A 22,628-nucleotide genomic window follows, 5' to 3' on the forward strand; every position below is an offset into this window, starting at 1 on the left:
GTAATTTCAAGTGCTTCGGCTCTGTTTTTGTCAGTTGCAACAAAATATAAATTAAAAATAGCTTCTGAGGTTAACTCGCCTATAAGTGTTCTTTTCTAATTTAATTATATCATTTGTTTCTATGTTCCAAAAATAAAAATAAAAACATTTTCGTCACATCTTATAAACGGCAAGCACACACGCTTCTGCGTAATTTGGTTGGCACAATATTTCCTTTTTAATCTAAATGGCGTCAATTTCTCTCTCAACTAGCTAATTAAAGATAGCTTATGAGTACACTCACCGATAATTTCTTTCCTTATTTAATTATCTCTATATTAATAGAAAATTTAATTTTGTCACACTTCAATAAATAGAAAGTACCTTCTTATATATAAGCTAATAGTCGAGGCCTCCTTTGCATCTTTGCATTTACAAACGTTTGATATGGCCAATACGGTGAAACCACCACCCGGCATCGGAAATTCAGGAAAGAATTATTTCACAATGTCTCAAATATTGTTTGAAATTGATACGAAATATATTCCATCAAAGATGATCGGCCGTGGGGCTTATGGTGTTGTCTGCTCTGCAATTAACGAAGAAACGAAAGAGAAAGTTGCGATAAAGAAGATCGCGAATATTTTCGATAACCGTGACGTTGCACTCCGAACACTGCGTGAATTGATGCTTCTTAGGTAAATTATTTCACTATCATTTACATAATATATTTTTAACTTCGTGGCATATATAATGGATTCTTTAAAATTAATAGAGGACATTTTTTTATGCATGAAAACTGTCTTTTTTCTTCAAATCTACGCCAGAATGTAGTTTTATTTTTATTTTTTTCATTTATCAAACATTTTTGCATATATCCGCCTTGTCTCCTTAATCTTGCACGTCTCAAAATAGCTCTTCATCTTGTATTTGAACAAATATAATAAAACAACAGAGATTTCAATGAAACATACCTCGGATGATCAACAAAGTCTAGCTTTTTTAACTTTTCCTTTATTGGAAAGAACTGAAGTGTTTAGATTATAAATATGAGTATCTGGCAAAAGGAAGATGATTAAATGTACAACTTGTGGAATGAAATATATACATGATGTTATTATTTAAAAGAACAAAGGCAATATCAAAAGCTGATTATAAACTAAATCACAAACTAACATTAAAATTCATTTCTATGATCAGACAGATGAGGCATGAAAATATCATTGCCCTTAGAGACATCATGATGCCACCACACAGGCGAACATATAAAGACATATATGTGGTGTGCGATCTGATGCAGACCGATCTGCACCAGATCATCCAATCCCCTCAGCCTATCTCAGATTACCATTTACAATATTTTCTTCTTCAGGTAATTAAAGTTTGTCTAAATCAATGATTCATGACCTGATTTGACTATTGAATATATACTATTAGTGGAATACGATTATCTTTCTTTCTTTGTCGGCAATTTAATTTATATTATCAATGAAACTCAACACTGATTATAATAAATCTGAACCAAACTTCATTAAAAATGTGTTTCGATAGGAAAAATACATTGCTCGGTTAAAATTGATAAAAAATGTAGAGTAGCATTATCTTTTGGATGTGTTATGTTTGTTTAATATATTATTCAATATTTTTAGGTGTTTCCCCGTAAATGATAACCAAAGTGAGCTTTAGACAAAAGAAAATAGAAAATTCCAATTCCATATGTCTAGCTAGCTCTGTGAAAATAAATCTCAGCTAAGTCATAATTTTATTTAATTGCAGATTCTTCGAGGTCTTAATTATCTCCACAGGGCTAACATTCTTCATAGAGATCTCAAGCCAGGCAACATTTTAGTGAATGCGAATTGTGATTTAAAAATATGTGATTTTGGTCTTGCAAGAACAAACTCCACAAAAGATGGTCAATTTATGACAGAATACGTGGTCACCAGATGGTGAGTGTTTGTTCCCCTTTCATTTAACACTTTATATATTTATTCCTTCTTGCTTGATTTCAGAACATTTATATCAAATTCAATGATAATTAACATCATAAATTTTTAATAGGTACCGCGCACCGGAGGTTCTTTTGTGTTGCGGCGTGTACAATACAGCCATTGATATATGGTCTGTCGGCTGCATTTTTGCTGAATTACTTGGCCGCAAGGCAATATTTCCTGGCACGGACTGTTTATCCCAATTAAGTACAATTTTCAGTGTACTTGGGACACCTTCAAAGGAGGATATGAACTTCATAGACAATCCCAGATCACTGATGTACATCACTTCCCTACCGTACACACCTAATGTGCCACTACAGAGGCTATATCCAATGGCAAATCCTCTCGCAATTGATTTATTGCAAAGGATGCTCGTTTTGGATCCAAGCAAGCGGATTAGAGTGGACGAGGCTCTACGACACCCGTACATTTCCAACTTATATGATCCTGCCATGGACCATCCATCAAATGTGGTGATTGATCTAGCGATAGATGAGAAGATGGGGATAGAGGTGCTACGCGAGAAAATATGGCAGGAGGCGCTATACCATCAATAAGAATCATTTTTTTTTTTTTTTTTGTGATTATTAATTTTAGTACAATTTTGTGGCATGTCTTTTTTATTTCAATTTTTCCTTTTGCTAAATCTAATTTTAGTTTGAACTGGACGACTTTTTTTTTTCTTCTAAAAGTTAAACACTGTGCTGTCTGTTTGAAGATTATTAAAGATTAATGACAAGAATTAGTTAATTATGTTATGTATGATTATGTAAGATTCATTTATGGTATCTTGTTTAATTTTATATTTACTCTTGCATGTGTCCGCGAGCATATCAGTAGGTTGAGATACTTGAAAAGTCACAAAGGACACACCAATAGTGAAATATGTAAAAAAAAAAAAAATTGACCTCAGTTGGAAGAGGTAGAAATGTGAAGAGGCCGAAGGAGGCAAAAAGATTAGGTTTTAAAGCAGGGTTTCGAGGTATGATCAGAGCGGTTTTGAGGAAACAATATAATTGTGCTCATTACGTTGGCTATCCATTCAATTGACATCTATTTTCTGATCCTATGCCTAGCTATGATTTTGTTTTGGTCAATGCTAGTAATCTAAATTCTAGTAATGTTTGAGAGATAAATGTGTAAATGGGAGACAACACACCGAGGAGAGACAACATGATGAACTGGTACGGGAAGACCCCATACTGGTACGGGAAGACCCCATACTGGTACTGGAAGATGTTGGAAAGGGGACTGGTACGCATTAGGATTGATACTGGTACGGTACGGACCTGGTATATCTCTGAGAATACACAACATGAGCTACTGGTACGGTTCTAACCAGTATTGGAATAACATGGCATGTGCTCGAGACAGACTTCGATCCAACTTACAATTTTTTGGTTTTCTGTCTTTTTTAAATTGTTATGGACTTTGCTTATTTTAATTGTAATCTTTTTCTTCTTTGTTTTAGCTCAAATGTATTGGGCTCTTTGTATTTACTTTATCTTAAAATGTAGGTACAAACTCTGTAACTACAAATTATTAATCAAATGTGGGCAAGACTCACATTTCTCTCGTATATTATCACAAAATTTAATTTCCTTAAAGTTTTGTTAATAAAATACATTATTTTGTTTTTCTCTCGTACATTATCATATTATTTCTTTTCTTAAAAGTTAGATTTATGTATTTCGTCACATATTTTAAGGTTTCAAAGAGAATACAAGAGTGAAATATTTTATTATATTATGAATATATATCAATTTAATTGATCCAACTCCACAAATTTTATAGACAATTAACATTTTATCTCCATTTTTGCAAAAATCAATAAAGTAAATGGCTTAATTAGTTTCATAATACTAAGCATCAATTGATCATAAAAATTCCTTCTTGGCAGAGGTTAAGGAGGTATGGTAGAGTATTGGATGTAGCTTGCTTGTCGCTTAGGAGGAGGTTTTTTCTTAGTGAGTTTTGAGAAAGATAGTGTGAGCTCCAACGAAGCTTCCAAACAAAATTCTCAACTGAATCAAAGACCAAATGCAGAGTTGTTATTTTTAAAATACAGAAGTCTCAGGTAAACTGTCCAGAAAGATATTTTGACAGAATACGCTTTCCCATTTTCTGGAATGCCTTGGACTCTAAAGTTCTCAAGTAGTTAGCTAGCGTTCGTTTTGAAGCGGACTTCCTTTTGTAGCGCGCGTACTCTTCTGGAGTCGCACGGAAATCCATGGAGCTATTCTGAGATAGCAAGAGGTTTGGTTTCAAGGCTTGTGGAATAAGCCTTATGTTTACTTTTCCTATTGCGTAATTTCTTACTTAGAATGATATGAATTAACCACTTTTTTCAGTTTCTCAGAGCACACTAAACCTCGTAGGGAGTGTAGAATTGGTCTTTCTTTTTCTTTTCATCATATATGTTTTGTTCTTTGTAGTCTTTTTTTTTTCTTGTGGAAAATATATATATTATATGGATGTGATGCATCGGTAATTGTGGCATCCTCTGGAAATAAGAAAAACTGAGATTGGATTTCTCTCATGGTATAGATGGAGAAGTCATATTTTGATCTAATTTCACTATTACTGTACCCAACTTTATGTGTAGCAGTAACTAAGCTTTCTGACTTTAAGGGCAGGTCTCCGGCTGCTGCACTCTTCCTTATTATGGGCTAGGCATAATTTCTTTTTTAACTATGTATGAGAGCTTTTTGTATAATTGTGTAAGAGGCTTTTTCCCTGATTCCAGGGATTCGGGTTAAGCAACTCAGTAAAACGAAATTAAACAATCCTCTTTCAATAACTCAGCTGGTTTGAGGCTTCAAGCCGCAGCATCATCTTCTCTAGTGATTTGCAGTCGAAAAGCAACTCAGGTAAATCTATCTCTTGATATTTGTCGACATTGAAATATAGCACCCGAGGATTGCAGGAGGTTAGACGGAACACCTAGTAAGGTTATCCATTTAGACAAGGGGGGAATAGGTGAAGTAGCCTTCCTTCTCCTACTCCTTTCTGCGTTGGCTCAAACTTACCACTAGCTTTGAGACTATTTTGAATGCAAATTATTATGAATAATTTTGACAGTGGACTTATGATTATAAATAAATAAAAATAACATTACAACCTAATTCTACAATAAAAAAAAATTACATCAACCATGCCAGGTAAAGGAATATTGTAAATACATATCTTGACTTCACAACTTGATATTTGAAGGTCCTGTTCAGTAACAAAACACAAATTACTGTTCACATGGGAAAAACAAAATTCACTCAGACTAATTTTTTTTTCCCATGTGAATAGTAATTTTCAGTTCAAAATTTTTGATTCCTATTCTCAATAGGGCTGCCGAACAGGGCCGAATTTTGAATTGATGTATTCTCTTTTGTAAATTATTTAGCTATATTTCTATGAGTTTTAATCCATAGTTTAAAATAAATTGGAATGCTTTTAAGTAAGAACTTTATTCCTAATATGTTTTTGTGATGCTAAACATCGAGTGAGTCCAAAAATTTTCATACAAATTCAATGGAAATCAGAAATAAAGGAAATTGTATCTAGCAATTATGAAAATCAAATAATTAATAAATTGTCACAACAAATATTATATTATGGAAATTAGTAATCCGATCATTTTAGTTTACAAATTTTTAGAAATTAGAGGTAAAAAAATCACTTATGTGATGAATTAAAAAATAAGATACATAGCTTACCTTCTTAACTTTTGCTCGAGAATTTATGAATAACAACAGAGCTCGTCTTTAATTAACTTATGTTGTTTTCTTGCTTGAAGTATGAGCCATTAAACGTGTCAAGAATTTCAGCATATATGAGAATCACACAATTTGATGTCATTCTAAGTTATTATTCTGATTCTACGATATGATTCATTTCCATTCTTGGATACACACTGAAGAACAACTTTTAATTAAAAAGAAATTTGGAGAAGAAAAGACATACAAGAATTGCAAAGATATTTAGAATCACCGAAAGGGGGTGCGCGGTATTTCTCACAGAAGGGGAAAGATTAATTTTCTTTCTTCTTCTATTAAATAGATATAAGAGAGAAAGTGAACGGACAAAATTAGTATTTAGAGAAAAATATAGTTCTCAACTCAATAGATGCGCTAAATATAGTGCTGCCACCCCGCATTTTCTAATGGCTCAAAGATCCATTTTCTTTTTGTCATGGATTTTTATGTCCTATAATGAACAATTAATTCATACCCTGATATGGGTAATGGTTTTCTATACTTTATATAATTATCATTTAAATGCTAAAGATATGTAATATAATTATAAGAACTCGGATTAGTGATCAATGTGGAGCTAGGATATAGGGGTAGATGCAACAAAAAAAATAAGGATGTGATATAAATTTATAATTATTTTTAATAAGAGAACAAATACTCCATTCTGCCACTAGTGCCTCCGTCCTGTTAGTGCTTCATATTTAGCACGCAGTCAAGAAATATAATGGTTCTTTTCTTCCAAAAAAAAGTATTAAATGTTAAACACTGGTTTTAATATACATTTTCAAGCAAATAAAAAATATTTAATGCTATGTTTCGCCTACCATACAAAAACAGAACAAACTTGTTTAACGACTACAACTACCGAGACTTTTTTTTTGTTTGATCCAAGGGGTAGGCTACAATAATTGATGGTCAATTATTAGTTGGACAGATTTAATCAAACCGAGTTCAAATCATTAAATCTGCATTGAGATTTGTACAAATTATTTGGAACTTAATACATTTCAACAGCCTCATAAATTTAAATCTTTCGGATTTTGACACCAATCCAACAATTTAGAATCGACTGTAGATATATGATTATACCCAATGGACAAAAATTCCACTCTTACCTTTTTGCACTTTCAAGTCTTTCACTGATCTAAGCGGTCTTTTGTCAACTAAAAACTTGATTCTTGTCAATTTTATGCATTGCAACATCAGCTTTTTGTTTCCAAACAAACTATTACAGCAGTTCGTGTTGCAATCGGTGTAGCGGATCGCTAGAAAATTCATGATGCATTGCTTGTCAACTCTTCGACCACTTGATATATGAGAGTGCCGGGAATTAGTGATGGCAATTGGTTGGGTTCAACAAATATCTCTCTCTATATTTACTAGTATTTTTTCAGTAGTCTGTATAAACATTATAGACAATGCATCATTATTTATATTGTTTCAAAAAATTATACATACGTGATAGATGCAGTATTTGTTATTTAATTTGACTAGGTCCACATAAAGTATCAATTTATTTATATATTATTATGTAATTTGAGCGGTTCTTTTTTCTTTTTTTTTCCTAGTTTTATGTTATTTATAATTTTTTGAAATATTCCACAAATTACTTTTCAGAGAAGAACTTGCACCGACGCGAAACAAGTCCAATTTAGCTTTACATTTTGCTAAATCTATAGCATTTTTGTTTGGTACCTCTTTCTTTGCTTCGAAGATTTAATGAGAACGACCCGCTCCAAATTTATCACATTACCGTTGCTGCAGAAAACTTAAGGATTAAATCCCTACCATCATTTTTCTCTTTTGCGGTTGGTCACATGGAAAAAAAATATCAAATCACAGGAGCGTTCCCTTTGTTTAATTATAAGCTTTTGTCAAAGTAGGTCTACTAGTTCTCCAAACTTAGATCTCTTTTAAATTCATTCATGTATACTCTCTCAAAATTCATTCATGGCAATATCATTAATTTGTCTCCACACATATTCTTAGGTAGAACGAAAGGTTGATCAGAAATGAAAAGGGTAGGTTTTAGCAAGATTTTTGAGTATCTGTCTATGTCATTAGTTTCTCCAATTTCATGCAATTCATGTAAGGTTTATATAGATGAAGAAGAAGATAAAGATCAGAGAAAATCATTGCTTAAGAGCCACTGGGATCAAATGTTGGATCATAGAGATCTCTTTGGTGGGGAAAAGGTGATTGCTCTCCACCTAGAGCCTCAGGTGATTTTCACGTTCTTTTTATAGATAAAAATGAAAAACAAGTTTTTCAACTATGAATATCTACGCAAAAAAACTTTAATTGAGTTCTAAAACATACATTTTTTTACACAGCGGACATTATTTTAATCACTAGATTAAAGACTAATTCTTTTTTTAACTAAAAATATGTATGTTGCCCAGATTTATGATCAAATTAGTATTTTTAGTCAACAACATATGAGCTATCATATCAACTAAGGGAAAATAACAATAATTAAAACGGGCGTTTTTTTTTTTTAATTTCACTTGTGTAATGGTTAAATTATTAATTTTTAATCTTTTTATATGTTGTTCTGCACTCCACAGACTGTAGAATTGAGGGTTTCAATGCATTGTATTGGTTGTGCGAGAAAAGTCGAGAAGCACATTTCAAAGATGGAAGGTACCATGTTTCCCCAGTTTCTTTAATTGATCAAAATTTTGATATATAGTATTTCAGACAATTTCGAAAAAATATTAAATTTAACCTGCACATGATTTGTTCTTTGTTGTTTATTTATTTTGAAACCTTAAGCTGAGCTCAAAATGCGACTCTCAGTTATTATTTTATTAAATTGAAATAATTAGGCTCATACAGAGAAACTCCTAGCATGCATGTAAATGGAATCAGAGGCGATTTGATATAGGCATCAGCCAAATTCGGTCTGATTAAAGGTTATCGCCGCCCGATTATCATCAAGATTCGCACAAATAACTTTAAAATTAGTGTAGAACAAGTGTGCATGAATATCGATGCAAATCAGATAGTTCCGATTGGACATCGGGCTGAATTTTGTCCAACGCCCATCAAACGGTACCACTCTGCATGTAAAAAAGTCTTGATGGAAAAAAAAAATCATGACTTTGCAGCTTCTGCGAAGATTTTCAAAAAAAGAAAAAGAAAATGTCAAACACAGTTAGCTTTTTAAAACTAATATTCCTATACAAACACAATTAGGGCCTGTTCGGATGTAATCCCGAAAATACTGTTCACGTGGGGAAAAAAAAATTCACTCAGACTGAATTTTTTTTTTCCCACGTGAACAGTAAATTTCAGTTCAAACTTTTTCTATTCCTGTTCCTATTCCCATTCCCACTGTGCAGCCGAACAATGTGCATGTGTATATAATGCTAAATATGTTGTCCTTTTACACAGGAGTGACTTCCTTTCAAGTAGACTTAGAAAACAAGAAGGTGGTCGTTACTGGAGAGATAACTCCTGGAGAGATACTGGAGAGCATCTCCAAGGTGATGAAGTTTGCTGAGCTCTTGGTGGATTCTAAACCAGCAATGAATGAAGTCACTGATGTCAATCATCAATTGATCAGCTTGTAATTGCACTTGAAATCTTGATTGATTGTTTGTTTATGTTGAATTTCGTTATGTGGGCTTGGTTTCTTTCTGATTGTATGTAATTTATTGGAAGAACCAAGGCAAATTCGGCCCATCCATTTCATATAAAACAACCCAATATTAATTTATGGACGGTCCATATAAGAATTTTGTCACATTAATTTCCTTAAATAGTAGACGGCCTGTTTGACTGGAGAGGAACGGGGAATAAAATAAAATTAAGATTTTATTTCAGTTGAATAAGAATAAAATTTAGTGAAATTCCCATGGCTGTCATGTTTTAAAAAAAAAAAAAAATAGTGAAATAATTAGTTTGATTCTTGATTTTTACTAATTGATCCCTTCTTATTATGTCATGAGGCGAATCTCTATTCCGTGAAGTTCTGGAATTGACAAATTGATATTTTTCAAGAAATGAAATTGATTCATTCATTGATATATTTTCATTCTTCCACTACTTCACGTTTTCATTCTCAACCGAATACAACTAAAATAGTGCAATAGAAGTCTATTTCAAATTTCACCTTTCCTCTATTCTATTACTGTTCTATCTTTTAGATTTTATTGTTCATCATATTTTAATATTTATTGATGCTCTATGTAGCATGTAACCGCTATGGGCCTGTTGGGTGGTACAGTAGTCGGTGCATAGGGGAATGAGCCTGTGAGAAGCTCATCAAACATCGGTTCGGCGCGGTCCCTCGATCGACATGGCAGGGGGAACCATGGTCTTGGTGGCCCGGTTAGGGTTTGGCTGCAAGCATCTTGTGCTAGGGTGGCCATCCTTCCAGCACTTACCGCACTTCAGTTGGTTACGGCAAGCGGCAGCAACGAAAACACCGGCCTCGCCATTCCTCGTAACGGGAAGATAGTGGAAGCGTAAGGTGGTGGGGCTATGGGGGGATATGTAGTAGGTGGGTCTGGATACTATCTGGGCATAGGAGGGGAAGGTGCAGTAAGGGATGTAAGGCTTGGTTTGTGGTGGTTGCTCTTCGGTGGCCGTGGTTGTCTTCCAGTGGTGGTTGCATCGCCATCTACGTGTCGACCTAATTAATGTTAGTTGGTCGTTGGGTGCTTGAGTTGAATATATTATTTTCTTTTAGTACATTTTTTGTAATTTTCTAGGTCGTTCAATTTAATTAACACTTAATCGCTGACTTATTTTTTTTTATATTGTATTAAATTTAACATGTGGTGTCTATCTAATTGATTAAAATAATAATAAATATATTTTAGCTTTCAGATTTGATGAATTTTAGCATTTAAATTAAAATTATTATCAAATAAATTTAGTCGTCGCGTTTTTAATAACTAACAAGTAATATAAACTAAAAAAAAAACATATAAATTAATAAAAGAAGAATATCTACCATAAGCAAAAAGATCTCCTGCAACGAGCTCACTATATATGTATTCTACAATATGAGGCTATGGTACTCTTTAGCGCGAATTGGTTCATACAATGGACTAATATTTTCATTTATATAGTTTAAATAGTTAATTTGAATTGTTCAATATAATTTTCATATCTAAAAAAACTTACTTGTAGACAAAATTTTACACTATTTGGAATTTTTTGTTTTTAAGTGAGTATAAAATCACTACTTTTGAATGGTATATACTTTTTAGATCAAGCAATTCTACTTAATTATTTGAAAAAATAATAAACACATTTTAAAAATATAAAATTTGACATACACGTAATTTTTGCATATGAAAATTATATTAAATATTATTTGAACTTTAAAAATTAAAATGTTAATTCATAGTATGAACAAATATGCGCCTGTACATTACCGTAGCCTCACTTCTATTAATAATACAGACTTGCGAAATAGAAATTCTGGCTTGAGTTTTAGTGCCCGGTTGTCAAGCATTACTATTAAAGAAGAGATGCTGAGATATTTATCATGTCATTTAATGCGGAAAGGCGATCTCCTCAATCCTCATATCCAGAGCACATCATTTGGCAGCTGGTGAGCTGGCCACTTAAATGTAAAATGCTTAAAATATTTAGCAAAACAATTTTTTTATAACATCTTATTTAGAGAGCACCTAGCTACTGGCACAATCTCCAATTTCATCTCTCAGCCATTAACCACTTTAATAACTACAAACTAGAGGGATCATTTACTATTTAAGAATCACCTAATATTTGAAAATTTTTACAATCGGTGCGCGCAAGTATTTATCTATAACACATAAAATATTCATACATAAGATATCAAGTATTTAAAAAAAAAAAAAAATGGACACGTTTTTGGAAGTGATTGTTTTTTCTCCGTTCAATCTAATCAATATTTCTGACGATCGGTGAGGAATTTTGCAAATCTAAAACCACGAATGTTTTCTACATAATTTTATCTTTCAAATGAGATCCATGATGATATACTTTCGAGTTGTCCGTTGCACAAGTATTCATCCTCGTCGTACAAGTGCAAATATAAAAACTGGACACATCACTCATTCATCTTTTACACATTTTTAGAGATGGTTTTTTTTTCTCTGTTCAATCTAACCAATATTTCTGACGATCTGTGTGGAATTTTGCAAATCTAAAATCACGAATATTTTCTACACAATTTTATCTTTCAAATGAGATCCATGATAACATACTTTCGAGTTATCCGTTGCACAAGTATTCATATCTCATCACTCAAGTATTCATACCTCATCGAGAAAATATTCATTCTCGTCGTGTAAGTGTAAATACAAAAATTGAACACATCACTCATCTATCTTTTACACGTTTTTAGATGTGGTTTTTTCTTCTCCGTTCAATCTAAACAATATTTCTGACGATATATGAGAAATTTTGCAAATCTAAAATCACGAATATTTCCTACACAATTTTATTTTTCAAATGAGATCCATTATGACATACTTTCAAGTTGTCCGTAGCACAAGTATTCATACCTAAGATATCAAATATTCATTCATACACGTTGAAGTATTCATAACTAAGAAATCAAGTATTCATTCGTATATCTTTATTTTTTTTCAAAAAAAAAAATTATGTCATTTCTTTGTACGTAGTGGCTTAATTCACCATTAATAAAACTTTGTTCTTTGCAAATAACTCGGTACTTCATGAGGAAGGAGAACATAGACATGAAAGGGATTAATTGCATCCACAGATACAAATATATTTTGATACGTCGACAGTTATAGATCTGACCCAGCAGAGGTGTACTCAAGTATTCATTCATACACGTTGAAGTATTTATTCATACACGTTGAAGTATTCATTCATAGACATTGAAGTATTCAATCCCGGCAGAGGCGTGCTTGATTGGGATGGAGTGACGGATGATCTCCGGCAGAACATCCGCTGGAGCGGGAGCAACAGGCATAGACGGGAAAAATGAAGGCGGAGGTAGAGGTGGGAGATGGAGGAAGCTTATCGATGAAAAAATGGAGGCGGAGGTGGGAGAGAGAGGCAGACGCAGAGGTAGGAGAGAGAGGTGGGAGAGAAAGGCGGAGGCATAGGTGGGGAAGGGAGGTGGGAGGTGGGAGGTAGAGGTGGGAGAGGGAGGTGGGGGCGGAGGTGGGAGAGGGAGGTGGGAGGTGAGAGGTAGAGGTGAGAGAGGTAGGTGAAAGAGGAAGATAGAGGTGCAAGAAAAAGAAGAAAGAAATAAAAGTTGTTAAAAATAGTAGTTATAGTTAAAATAAAAAGTTAATTAGTTGGGAGATGAAACGAGGGATAGATAGGTGAGGAATATTATAATTACTCTTTTATTTATTTATTTGCGAATGCATTTTTGTTTTATTTAGATAAAATAATCTTTTATTACTAATGATGGTACGCATTTAAAATTATTACATTTTGAGTTCGATTTATGCATAAGATATTCTAATATATGTTTTAACTAGTGGTTTTAAATAGCGATTATAGTGGTATAGTGGGACGGTTAAAAAAAAAAGAAGCGATTGCACTAAGTAGCTAGCTATATATTGTCCATAGCGCCATAGCTTTTAGGGTCCGAAAAAGCTATAGCTAACTATTTAAAACACTGGTTTTAACTATATATGTTTTTCTTTATTTACCTTCTTCTTTCCCAGCGTTAAATAAATGAAAAATCTAATAATTTCTTTATAGAGTGAGACTATGGTAATATGCATATTACATCAATATATGTTATGGATCCATGTCTATATTTTTTAAAGTTCAAACAGTCCATATAAACTATTAAACATGATCTTCATATGTAATTGTATTTATATACCAAATTTCACAATTTTTTTTTTTTTTTGCTATTTTTTAGGAGGATAGAAAATTAGTACTTTCATATAGTCCAAATTTTTTATATTAAAAATAGTAAAAAAAATGTAAAATTTAGTCTTCAGCTATATTTTCATATAGACATCATGTTAAAAAGTTTGTCGAATGTTTAAAATTTGAGAATAAACATATAATTCTATAATACAGGTTGATCTGCAGTATGCATATTATCATTAGTCTCACTCTTTCTTTATGTCTCCATTCAGTGCAACTCAAAAGGTGCTTAGTCATTCTGATGATTTTAATTTTTTAATTATATATACTAAAATTTGCCTGTGTAGTTTTTACACAGTTTGTCCCAAGTCAGAATAAAAAGGAGAGTTGTGATAGGCGTGGCGAACTAATGTAAAATATGACATTTTCATGAAAATGAAACCCTTACGAAGACTACAGCTGGCTTTCATTTCTAACTTACTTCAACTTGTTTGGAACAAGTTATTTTTGAATTATATATAATCAAATTAATTGAATATTTTCTTTTAACTTCTATATAGTTCGTTATTCTCAAAAAATATTAAATGTGTGTTTATAGTCTAGTGACTAGAATTCTACATTATAATTTTGAAAATTTGTATTCAAATCTCATCTAACAAAAATTAATATTTTTACATTTTACATTTCTAGTCTCCTATATATCTCAATTTTTTAATTTTCTAATTATGCCCTGTTTTCATCTTAAACAAAATATAGTTTGTAACGGTTCTTGATATGTGTGTGTATCACTTCAGAACCTCATATCTAAATTTTTTCTAGTTAGGGCGTTTACATCTTAAACAAAATATAGTTTAAATTAACGGTTCTTCATATGTGTGCATTATTTCAGTTATCCCAGCATGCATGGCTGCATGGGGCAGGCGGGCAGCTAGAGTCCGGTAATACGATATCAGTATTATTTCAGTCTATATAATATTAATTTTAAAATTTATTGAATCAACTTGAAATGATAAATTTAAATCGTTCAAACCTATCTACTGCATTAGTTGTTCATTTAAATGCAAAATTTGTAATTTTTTTAATTTGTTTAGTATCAAATTGATAGACCTAAATTATATACATATTCGATCTGATTTTTTATCACGAAATAACACCAAATATCTTGTATTTTGAATATAAAGTGAATAGAATACATTTAGGATCAAGTTACTGCGTTTGCTTGGTTTTAATTTGCAGGAAATGAAGAAAAATTAAGAAAACCGAAGAAAAATGCTCAGTGCAGACACACGGTTTGCGATATGGCCGCAATAAGTACTTAGATGGATTTATGGACGCATGCCAATTTTAAAAACATATAATAAGTTATTCATCAAAATCCGTGTGGACAACGGATTTCGATGCGGACGAAATCTGGACGCACAGGAACAAACCGAGCCTATTGCTGTCCGCACTGTAGCACCAGTGCGGGTGGCCTGGTCCGCACTGTAGCAGAACGCGTAACTGGAGTCTGATTTTAAAATAGCCATAACTTTTGACTCGTAACTCCGATTTAGAATTGCGACCACTTTTTGGAAGGCTAGCAAGAAGATCTACAACATGAGAAACTAAAAAAGGAATTTTGGAGTCGGTCGGATACACTAATCTCGCAAACAGCCAGAAATACACGTTTTCAACACGGTTTCTATTTTTGGCACATCATGGACACGTTTTTACAGTCAAACATGAACAAGACATCCTGGAAAATAAGCCAAATATAGCACCCACTAACTCCACTTCCTAGCCTCTTTATTGGGCATATCCCTTGGCTATAAAATGGGAGGTTAATTCCCATTCAAGATCATCCATCCATAATCATCTCTTCCCATCTATTATCTCATTCTCTCTCTCCACACATAGCGATAATTTCTGGTTTTGAACAAGGAAAAGCAAGGAAAAGCAAGAAGAGAGAAGAAGGGAGAAGAGATTGATCAACCGGTTTTATTAATTTCTTTCCTTTGGAACTCTTTTATTCTTTTGACTTCATTTGTGTCTTAGTCATGACTGGCTAAGGGCTTTTCTAGGGTTTATTAGGGTTGTACTTGAAACTTTTGTTATGATTTAATTGGTTTTATTTTATATATTCTTGTTCTTTGTTATGATCTATTCTTTATTTTAATTGATTGTAAAGACTTAATCGAAATCACATGAAACCCTAGGATTTAGTATTTGCAATTGAGAAATTGAATATTAGGTCCAGACCATAAGGAATAGAGTATTTGATAGGCTAAGTACCGAGAGGTGACGCTTGTCTTATACGAGTTTTACGTAATAGTTTAGAAAATTGTGCCAAGTACCGAGAGGTGAAAGATAGTTTTCTAGATCAATTGGGACAGTAAGAACTTAATGACTTTAGATTAGAGTAGCCAACTATCGAGATGTGACGTTTATTATAATTTAAAAATGGTATTAATATAGAGATATCACTTTGTACCTACAATAGCCAACTGTGCCTTCATAAATATTAGAACAAAATTTATAAACCAATTAGTCGTAACATTAGTGGATAGGAACCCTAAGAAACCCTAATTTCTAATACTTGTTGAAAAACAGACTTTATCTTAAAAACTTTAGTTTAATTCAGTTTAATCACAATCAAACCAACCTTTTGAACAAACAAAAATCTTTTTATTTTCTTTTACTAAATTAAATTGTTAGGTTAGATTTCATATTCCAACTTGTCCCTGTGGAGACGATTCCTAAGTACTACTCGATAAGGTTGTACACTTGCAACCGAATTGAGCGTAAATTAGGATTTATTACTTGTATTGTAATAATCTACATCACAAATCAAGTGGTAAAATGTGGATTTTTAAGTTAATTTTATTGCATTTAATTTTCAACATTTTTTGCCACTTCACTTGATACTAAAATATCTTGAAAAAACTATAAAGTTTGCATGTAAACACATCACTTATACAGTAAATCGGTTTGAACGGTTTGAATTCGTCATTTAAAGTCTATCCAATAATTTTTAAAGTTAGTGTTATATAACACCGATGTTTACTATGACTCGGAATAGAGTAAAATAATCACAAGAATTTTACTCATGAAATATAATAAGGTAAAATTAATCTGGTAACGTAGTCCACTTTTGTGATTTTTGTCCTTGATAAAGTGTTGAAAAAAAAAAACAGAGAGAGAAATATCTGCATAAGTTGTTATGAATGATGAGTAGAATTAGAGTGTTATTAAGTTCATTATTTTTTTTTATTTTGTAAATTTAACTTTAAAATTTATTGAATTGGTTTTAAATGACAAATTTAAAATGTTAAAATTTATCTACCTTACAAGTGATGTGTCTATATGCGAAAAATTTAAAATTTAAAATTAATTTTACATAGAATCAAGTGGTCAAAACATGTTAAACAAATAAATGTATTAAAAATAATTTATAAACCTCCTAAATTTGACCATGTAGACGCATCACTTGTACAATAGATAAGTTTCAACGGTTTGGATTAATGTGAAGTCAATCCGATAAATTTTGAAATTGAATTCACAAAGGAGCTTGATAAACTTAAGAACACCATAATTCTACTCGCGAATGATTCGATGAAATGGGTCTACATCAAAGAAATTAAATACTTATCGTAGAAATAAAAAATAATAATTAGAGCATCTTCTTCATTTCTAAAATTAATTAGAAATTGTCAATTAGCTAGATTAAAAATAAAAAAATAATAATTCATAAATGTGCCAATGGAAATTATAAAATGATTTCTTTTAAAAAAACTTGTTAATTATGAAATTCTCATACATTCTGATATAAAAAAAATTGTCATATTAAATTCGAAATTATAATAAAAAAAATCAATGTAAATGCTCTACTCCGCAAGCACAAGTGATCGATCTTGCATAATAAATTAGTAAATATACTAAGAAATAGAATGGTCTATTTAGCAGATAATAGACATATATATATATGTGTCGGCGATTTTTATTAATATCCCTAAAACAAATCAAAATTTTAAAAATGCCCCTGCTCCCAATTTTTTTTTTAAAAATGCCCTGACCGCCTGGGCTTCGGGCGGCCCAAAAAAGCCTGTGAGGCGCCGGCCCAAATGGCGGCCCACAACACCAGTAAGGCGCCCCCCCATCTGGCGCCCCATAAGGCAAGTGAGGCGCCCCCCCATCTGGCGCCCCACTGCTCAGCTACTAACCCCACCCGTGAGCCGCCCCTCCTCTCTCTCCCCCATTGTTTCTGCCGAAAAAAAGAGGAAAAAAAGAGAAAAACAGAGAAGAAAGAAGAAGAAAGAAGCCGTTCCGAGCCGACCCCTCTCTGCCTCGCACCACGCTCGTCACTGCCTCGCGCCTCGATTCGCTTCTCTCTCGATCGAACAAGTGAGTTTTCTTTTTTTCGATTCGATTAGGGTTTAGGGTTTCGGTTAAATGTGATTAAATGATGTAATGTGATTCGGTTTTGTTTGATTCGATGTTTAGGGTGAAATGTTAGTAATTAGTTGAATTGATTGAATTGGTCGAATTTGTTCGATTGGATGCTTGAATTAGATGATTGAATTGCTTGATTGCTTGAATTAGATGGTTGAATTGCTTGATTGCTTGAATTAGATGGTTGAATTGCTTGATTGCTTGAATTGGATGCTTGAATTGCTTGAATTGGTGCAATTGCTCGAATTTAGGATTATGATTTATGGTAAAATTGCTTGAATGACATATGGTTGAATTTAGGGTTTGTAGTTGTGAATTGTGATTTTTTTTTAAATTTAGGGTTTATAGTTAAATTTAGGGTTTATGGTTGTCAATTGTGAATTACTTACAAATTTAGGGTTTACACTTCAATTTAGGGTTTATGATTTAAAAATATGCATATTTATTTTTTGAAAATTATTTTTGTGATAGTTTATAAAAAACATGTATATATGAATATAAAAGATTTGAAGTAAAACTAATTATTTTGAAGTATCACAAAAATAATTTTTTATTGTATGCATGCATATGTTTATAAAACATGCATTTGTTTATAAAAAACATCTATATCTCATTTTTTTTATTGTAAGTAAATTGCATGCATTTGTTTACAAAAAAAAAAATGCATGTACATGCAAAATTAATTTTGTAAACAAATTGCATATACACCCAAAAAATAAACCCAGAATTGTATATGCATTTTTTTTTGTAAAGTTTATTTATTTTCAACAAAATTAATTTTTGTAAAATGCGTATGCATGCAATTTACTTACATGCAAAGTGTAAATTAATTGTATATGCATGCAACAAAATTAATTGTATATTTTTGAACATCATATAAATGCAATTTATTTACATACAATTATTTTTGGATTATATACATGCAATTCTTATTAAAAAAATTATATAAATTGTATGTTTGCATGTATATGATTTTCAATAAATCTAAAAAAAGTAAACCCAGAATTGTATGTAAATTGCATGTATATGCATTTTTTTTGTTTAAACAAATTGCATAAATTGTATATGCTTCTTATTAATTATGTAAAAAAAGTAAACCCAGAATTAATTATGTAAACAAATTGCATATACACCCAAAAAGTAAACCCAGAATTGTATATGCTTCTTATTAAAAAAAATTTATATAAATTGTATGTTTTGATTAATATTTTTTGGCAAATGTAGTATGCCTAGAGTTAGACGGTGGGGAGTACGAGCTGAGCCTGCAGAGGGTGCAGATCCTGTGGATCCGAGTGGAGCTGGCACGTCCTCGGTGGATCCGACTGGAGAGGGCCCGTCGTCGTATGATGATACGACTGGCAGGGGTTTTGAGGATCCGACTGGAGCGGATCCGTCATCTCAGGCCGATTTTCCAGATGGTGTGCATGATCCGGACACATTTAGTCCTCTTCTATGGACCCATCATGTTAAGCACCGCGTCTCATTGGCATCTCTTGAGGTACGTGAATTTTATACTTTAAAAAATGACATTCTGTTGAGTTATTAAAAAAAATGCACGATTTGAGTCTGACAAATTGATAATAAATACAGGACGATGTCATGCTTACGGTGAGGCAGTTTGGCTTGGATGCTTTCATCCCGGAGCACCCGTTGATGGGCAAGGATGCTACCGACAAGTTCCACAAGTAAGTACCATCTACTTAATTAATTTTTAACTTTAATATATCCACTGTTTCTCTACTTTCTAATTAATTGCACTTGCAGAACGGCGCACACTAAGGCTAAAGTCGACTGGAGCCAGCATTTCGTCATGCAGTACAACTGGGCTCGACATCCGGAGCAGCACTTATGGAGCCCGCCAGATACTACATCGTTGGGTGCTGGTCCCGGGGATCTGAGATATGCCGTATGGTACCAGAGATGGGGCATGCCGTCAGTCTACCTGACAGGCCATTATGGCGAGACCCTACGACGTAGGCTGATGGATTCATCCAGCAATTATATGCCCTGGGGTCCGATCAATGCTCGCGCGGTAAGTAAAACCGAAACATACTTTTATTTTAAAGTGCAAATCCAGATTACTTACTGTAGGCATAATCATGTTGTGTGCAGCTGTTGACCGCTATGAGAGGAGTTGGACACAGCTTGGCGTGCATGGCGAAGGATGCTTGGCGATATATAGGATGCCAGATGCTCGAGCACACTGCACCAATCGTGGAGACAGGCGGTTTTGAAGGCCGCCTCGTTGGCATGCTGCGGGATGCTGGGGAGAACATCAATTGGCGGGAGATACAGTCTGCACCGCGAAATCCAGATTATCAACGAGTCCCTGTCTACGGCGATGAGATGCCGCAAGCTCCTGCAGGTAATTACAAGTTAATATTAAAAGTACGACACACACAATATTCGTATTTTCGTTGAATTGTTCGTTCTAACTCAGTTAACTTCCAATTATGCAGCTGATGACTCAGGTTGGGCGTTCCACGACTGGGTGCTGAATACCCAAGGATGGGATGCTTATAAAAATAAATACGGAGTTGCAGTAGAGCTTGGCACGGTCAGTCGCCAATTGATCGGCGTAAAAGCGCAACGCAAGTTTCGGTACGCTTGGGAGCGTACCTTTTAAACCGCGGTTACACCTTCCGATTAGGGTTGCAAGTGCACAACCCTATCGAGGAGTATAATCGGGTATCGATCCACAGGGACGGTTTCTTTATCTAGAATTTTACTTAGCTTAGCTAAAGACTAGAAGTGAGAAAAAGGGGTTCTGGTGTTTAATTTTCCTAAGGAATCAACTCAAGCAATCACACAATGATATAGAATAGTAAATGTGCAAGAAAAGGTATAAACTGTGTTTTGATTTGGGATAAAAGGTGTTTCAAGGGTTTCAGACTTCATCTCTGATTTGCCTCTAGTGGTACGGCCCTTACCAAGTTGGTACGGCCAGGCCGCACCAACCTGGTATGACCAAGCCGTATGGGGCTTGGTACGGGTAGGCCGCACCACTCTTGTAAGGGCCGTACTGGTTTACCAGAACAGAGCTTACAAGTTCGAGTTGATGCATTTCTTGCTGGTACCTCGTATTAAACTCTTGATAAAGGTTCAATTGACCATACCTAAGGTTCCTAAACCTCAACTCTCGTTTGTTGGTTCAAGATCTAAGTTTTGGATTCAATTCTTCACCTTCTAGGGTTTCTAAACCTCAACTCTCGTGTTTTGGTCCAGATCCTCTAGTTGATTGATTGGAGATCTAAGGTAACCTCTAATCTGTCGATTAGAGGAGAATTCAACCTTTCGGCTTCAATTCGATCAAGTCTACCTAAAGGGATTGGTTTGGTTGAGAGAAGGCAATGGTCACATGACCTTGTTAGGGTTGATCTACCACTATAGGCACACCACATGCAATCACAGAAACACAAAGCAATCAAGAAAAGCAAATTCACAATCAATTCAATCACAAGAGTTCATACAAGATCCAAATCAAGAAAAGCAACACAAATCAAGAAAATCCATCTACAAACCCTAGAAACGAAAGTCTACTACTCACAAGTCATGGATCTGTCCAGATATACAAGAAAAGAGATAGAGAAAGTCATGAAAGAACTAGATTGAAGATCGGGAATGAAGAAGGTGTAGATCCGTCGATTCTCGCCTCTTCCTCTTCCTTGATCTTCTCTTCTTGCTCCTTTGCTCTCTTTCTCTCTTTCACTGAGCTCTCAATCTGGAATGAAGTGGGATCCCCGAAAATGGAGAGATCCCCCGCTATATATAGCCTCTGTCAAGATTTGAATTCTGTCAGGCGGCACCTATGTACGGCCCGTACCAATTTGGTACGGCCAGGCCGTACAAGGTGGAAAGAAGGCTGAAACGGCTAAGTTTGGTACAGGCCGTACCAAGTTTGGTAAGGGCCGTACCAAGGTGTCCAAAAACACTGTTTCTTCGTGTATTTTGCTCCAATCCTGCAGAAAACAAACAAACTCTCAGCAGTACCGAATTCTAAGAATATATCAATGAAATGCACATGGTTTTGACAATTTGGAACATGAATTTGGTATGAAATCAGGTCAAATAAAGGCTAAATATGCGAGGTATCACCAATTATACCATTATTTGTTGCAGAGTTCTTTGTATGTAGCAAAACTAACATTATTTTAATCTAGGATGGAGCACCTCGTTGGAATGCCGATCCCATATTTAGCATAAATGAGCTGGACCCGGCAAATACAGATGCAGAGGCGTATGACTCCCACAGACCACGATATGGAGTGGAGATGGAGCATGACTTTGAGGCTGGTGGGAGTTCATCTCAGACTGCAGATGGCTTTGTCTCTGCATTATTTGGCGCACCGCCTCCTTCCACGTATTCTGCAAGCTGGGAGCAAGATCCATGGGAGCTGTGTACACAGCCCGCCAATGCAGAGTCAGCTGCTGGATTTGATCCACGGGCAGCTAGGACATGTACGCAGCACATGTATACGGGGGACGAGGATGAGGATATGGGGGACGATGAGGAGGATTTGGGAGAGGATGCACTCCGAGATGTGAGTCCGCAGAGGCGCGTGCAGCCGCACAGGCATGGCAAGGGCGTAGCGGCTCCTAGGTTGTCTCTATCCGGAAGGAGACGAAGATGATGATTGTAGAGTTTTTGTTTATTGTGATATATTTCTGA

At 34.1% G+C, this 22,628-nt stretch overlaps 2 protein-coding genes across 2 annotated transcripts; both read left to right on the plus strand.

Annotated features, from left to right (window-relative positions):
* Window positions 1-417: 417 nt before the first annotated feature.
* LOC144563287 (mitogen-activated protein kinase 4-like) lies at window positions 418-2,530 on the plus strand. Its single transcript, XM_078312737.1, has 4 exons — window positions 418-677; window positions 1,180-1,351; window positions 1,756-1,928; window positions 2,041-2,530. The coding sequence occupies exons 1-4, from the start codon at window positions 427-429 to the stop codon at window positions 2,528-2,530; spliced, it is 1,086 nt and encodes a 361-aa protein (XP_078168863.1). The 5' UTR covers window positions 418-426.
* Window positions 2,531-7,654: 5,124 nt separating this feature from the next.
* On the plus strand, window positions 7,655-9,406 carry LOC144563304 (heavy metal-associated isoprenylated plant protein 44-like). The gene is made up of 3 exons (XM_078312756.1): window positions 7,655-7,944; window positions 8,290-8,365; window positions 9,119-9,406. The coding sequence occupies exons 1-3, from the start codon at window positions 7,735-7,737 to the stop codon at window positions 9,295-9,297; spliced, it is 465 nt and encodes a 154-aa protein (XP_078168882.1). The 5' UTR covers window positions 7,655-7,734; the 3' UTR covers window positions 9,298-9,406.
* The last annotated feature ends 13,222 nt before the right edge of the window (window positions 9,407-22,628 follow it).

The sequence above is a fragment of the Carex rostrata genome, chromosome 12 (genome assembly GCF_964058835.1).
Source record: "Carex rostrata chromosome 12, lpCarRost1.2, whole genome shotgun sequence".
NCBI lineage: Eukaryota > Viridiplantae > Streptophyta > Magnoliopsida > Poales > Cyperaceae > Carex > Carex rostrata.

Coding starts and splice junctions, on each gene's coding strand:
- LOC144563287 (XM_078312737.1), top strand. CDS start 427: ATGGCCAATACGGTGAAACCACCACCCGGCATCGGAAATTCAGGAAAG. Junction 678..1,179: donor CGTGAATTGATGCTTCTTAG/GTAAATTATTTC, acceptor TTCTATGATCAG/ACAGATGAGGCATGAAAATA. Junction 1,929..2,040: donor GAATACGTGGTCACCAGATG/GTGAGTGTTTGT, acceptor AATTTTTAATAG/GTACCGCGCACCGGAGGTTC.
- LOC144563304 (XM_078312756.1), top strand. CDS start 7,735: ATGAAAAGGGTAGGTTTTAGCAAGATTTTTGAGTATCTGTCTATGTCA. Junction 7,945..8,289: donor CTCTCCACCTAGAGCCTCAG/GTGATTTTCACG, acceptor TGCACTCCACAG/ACTGTAGAATTGAGGGTTTC. Junction 8,366..9,118: donor GCACATTTCAAAGATGGAAG/GTACCATGTTTC, acceptor CCTTTTACACAG/GAGTGACTTCCTTTCAAGTA.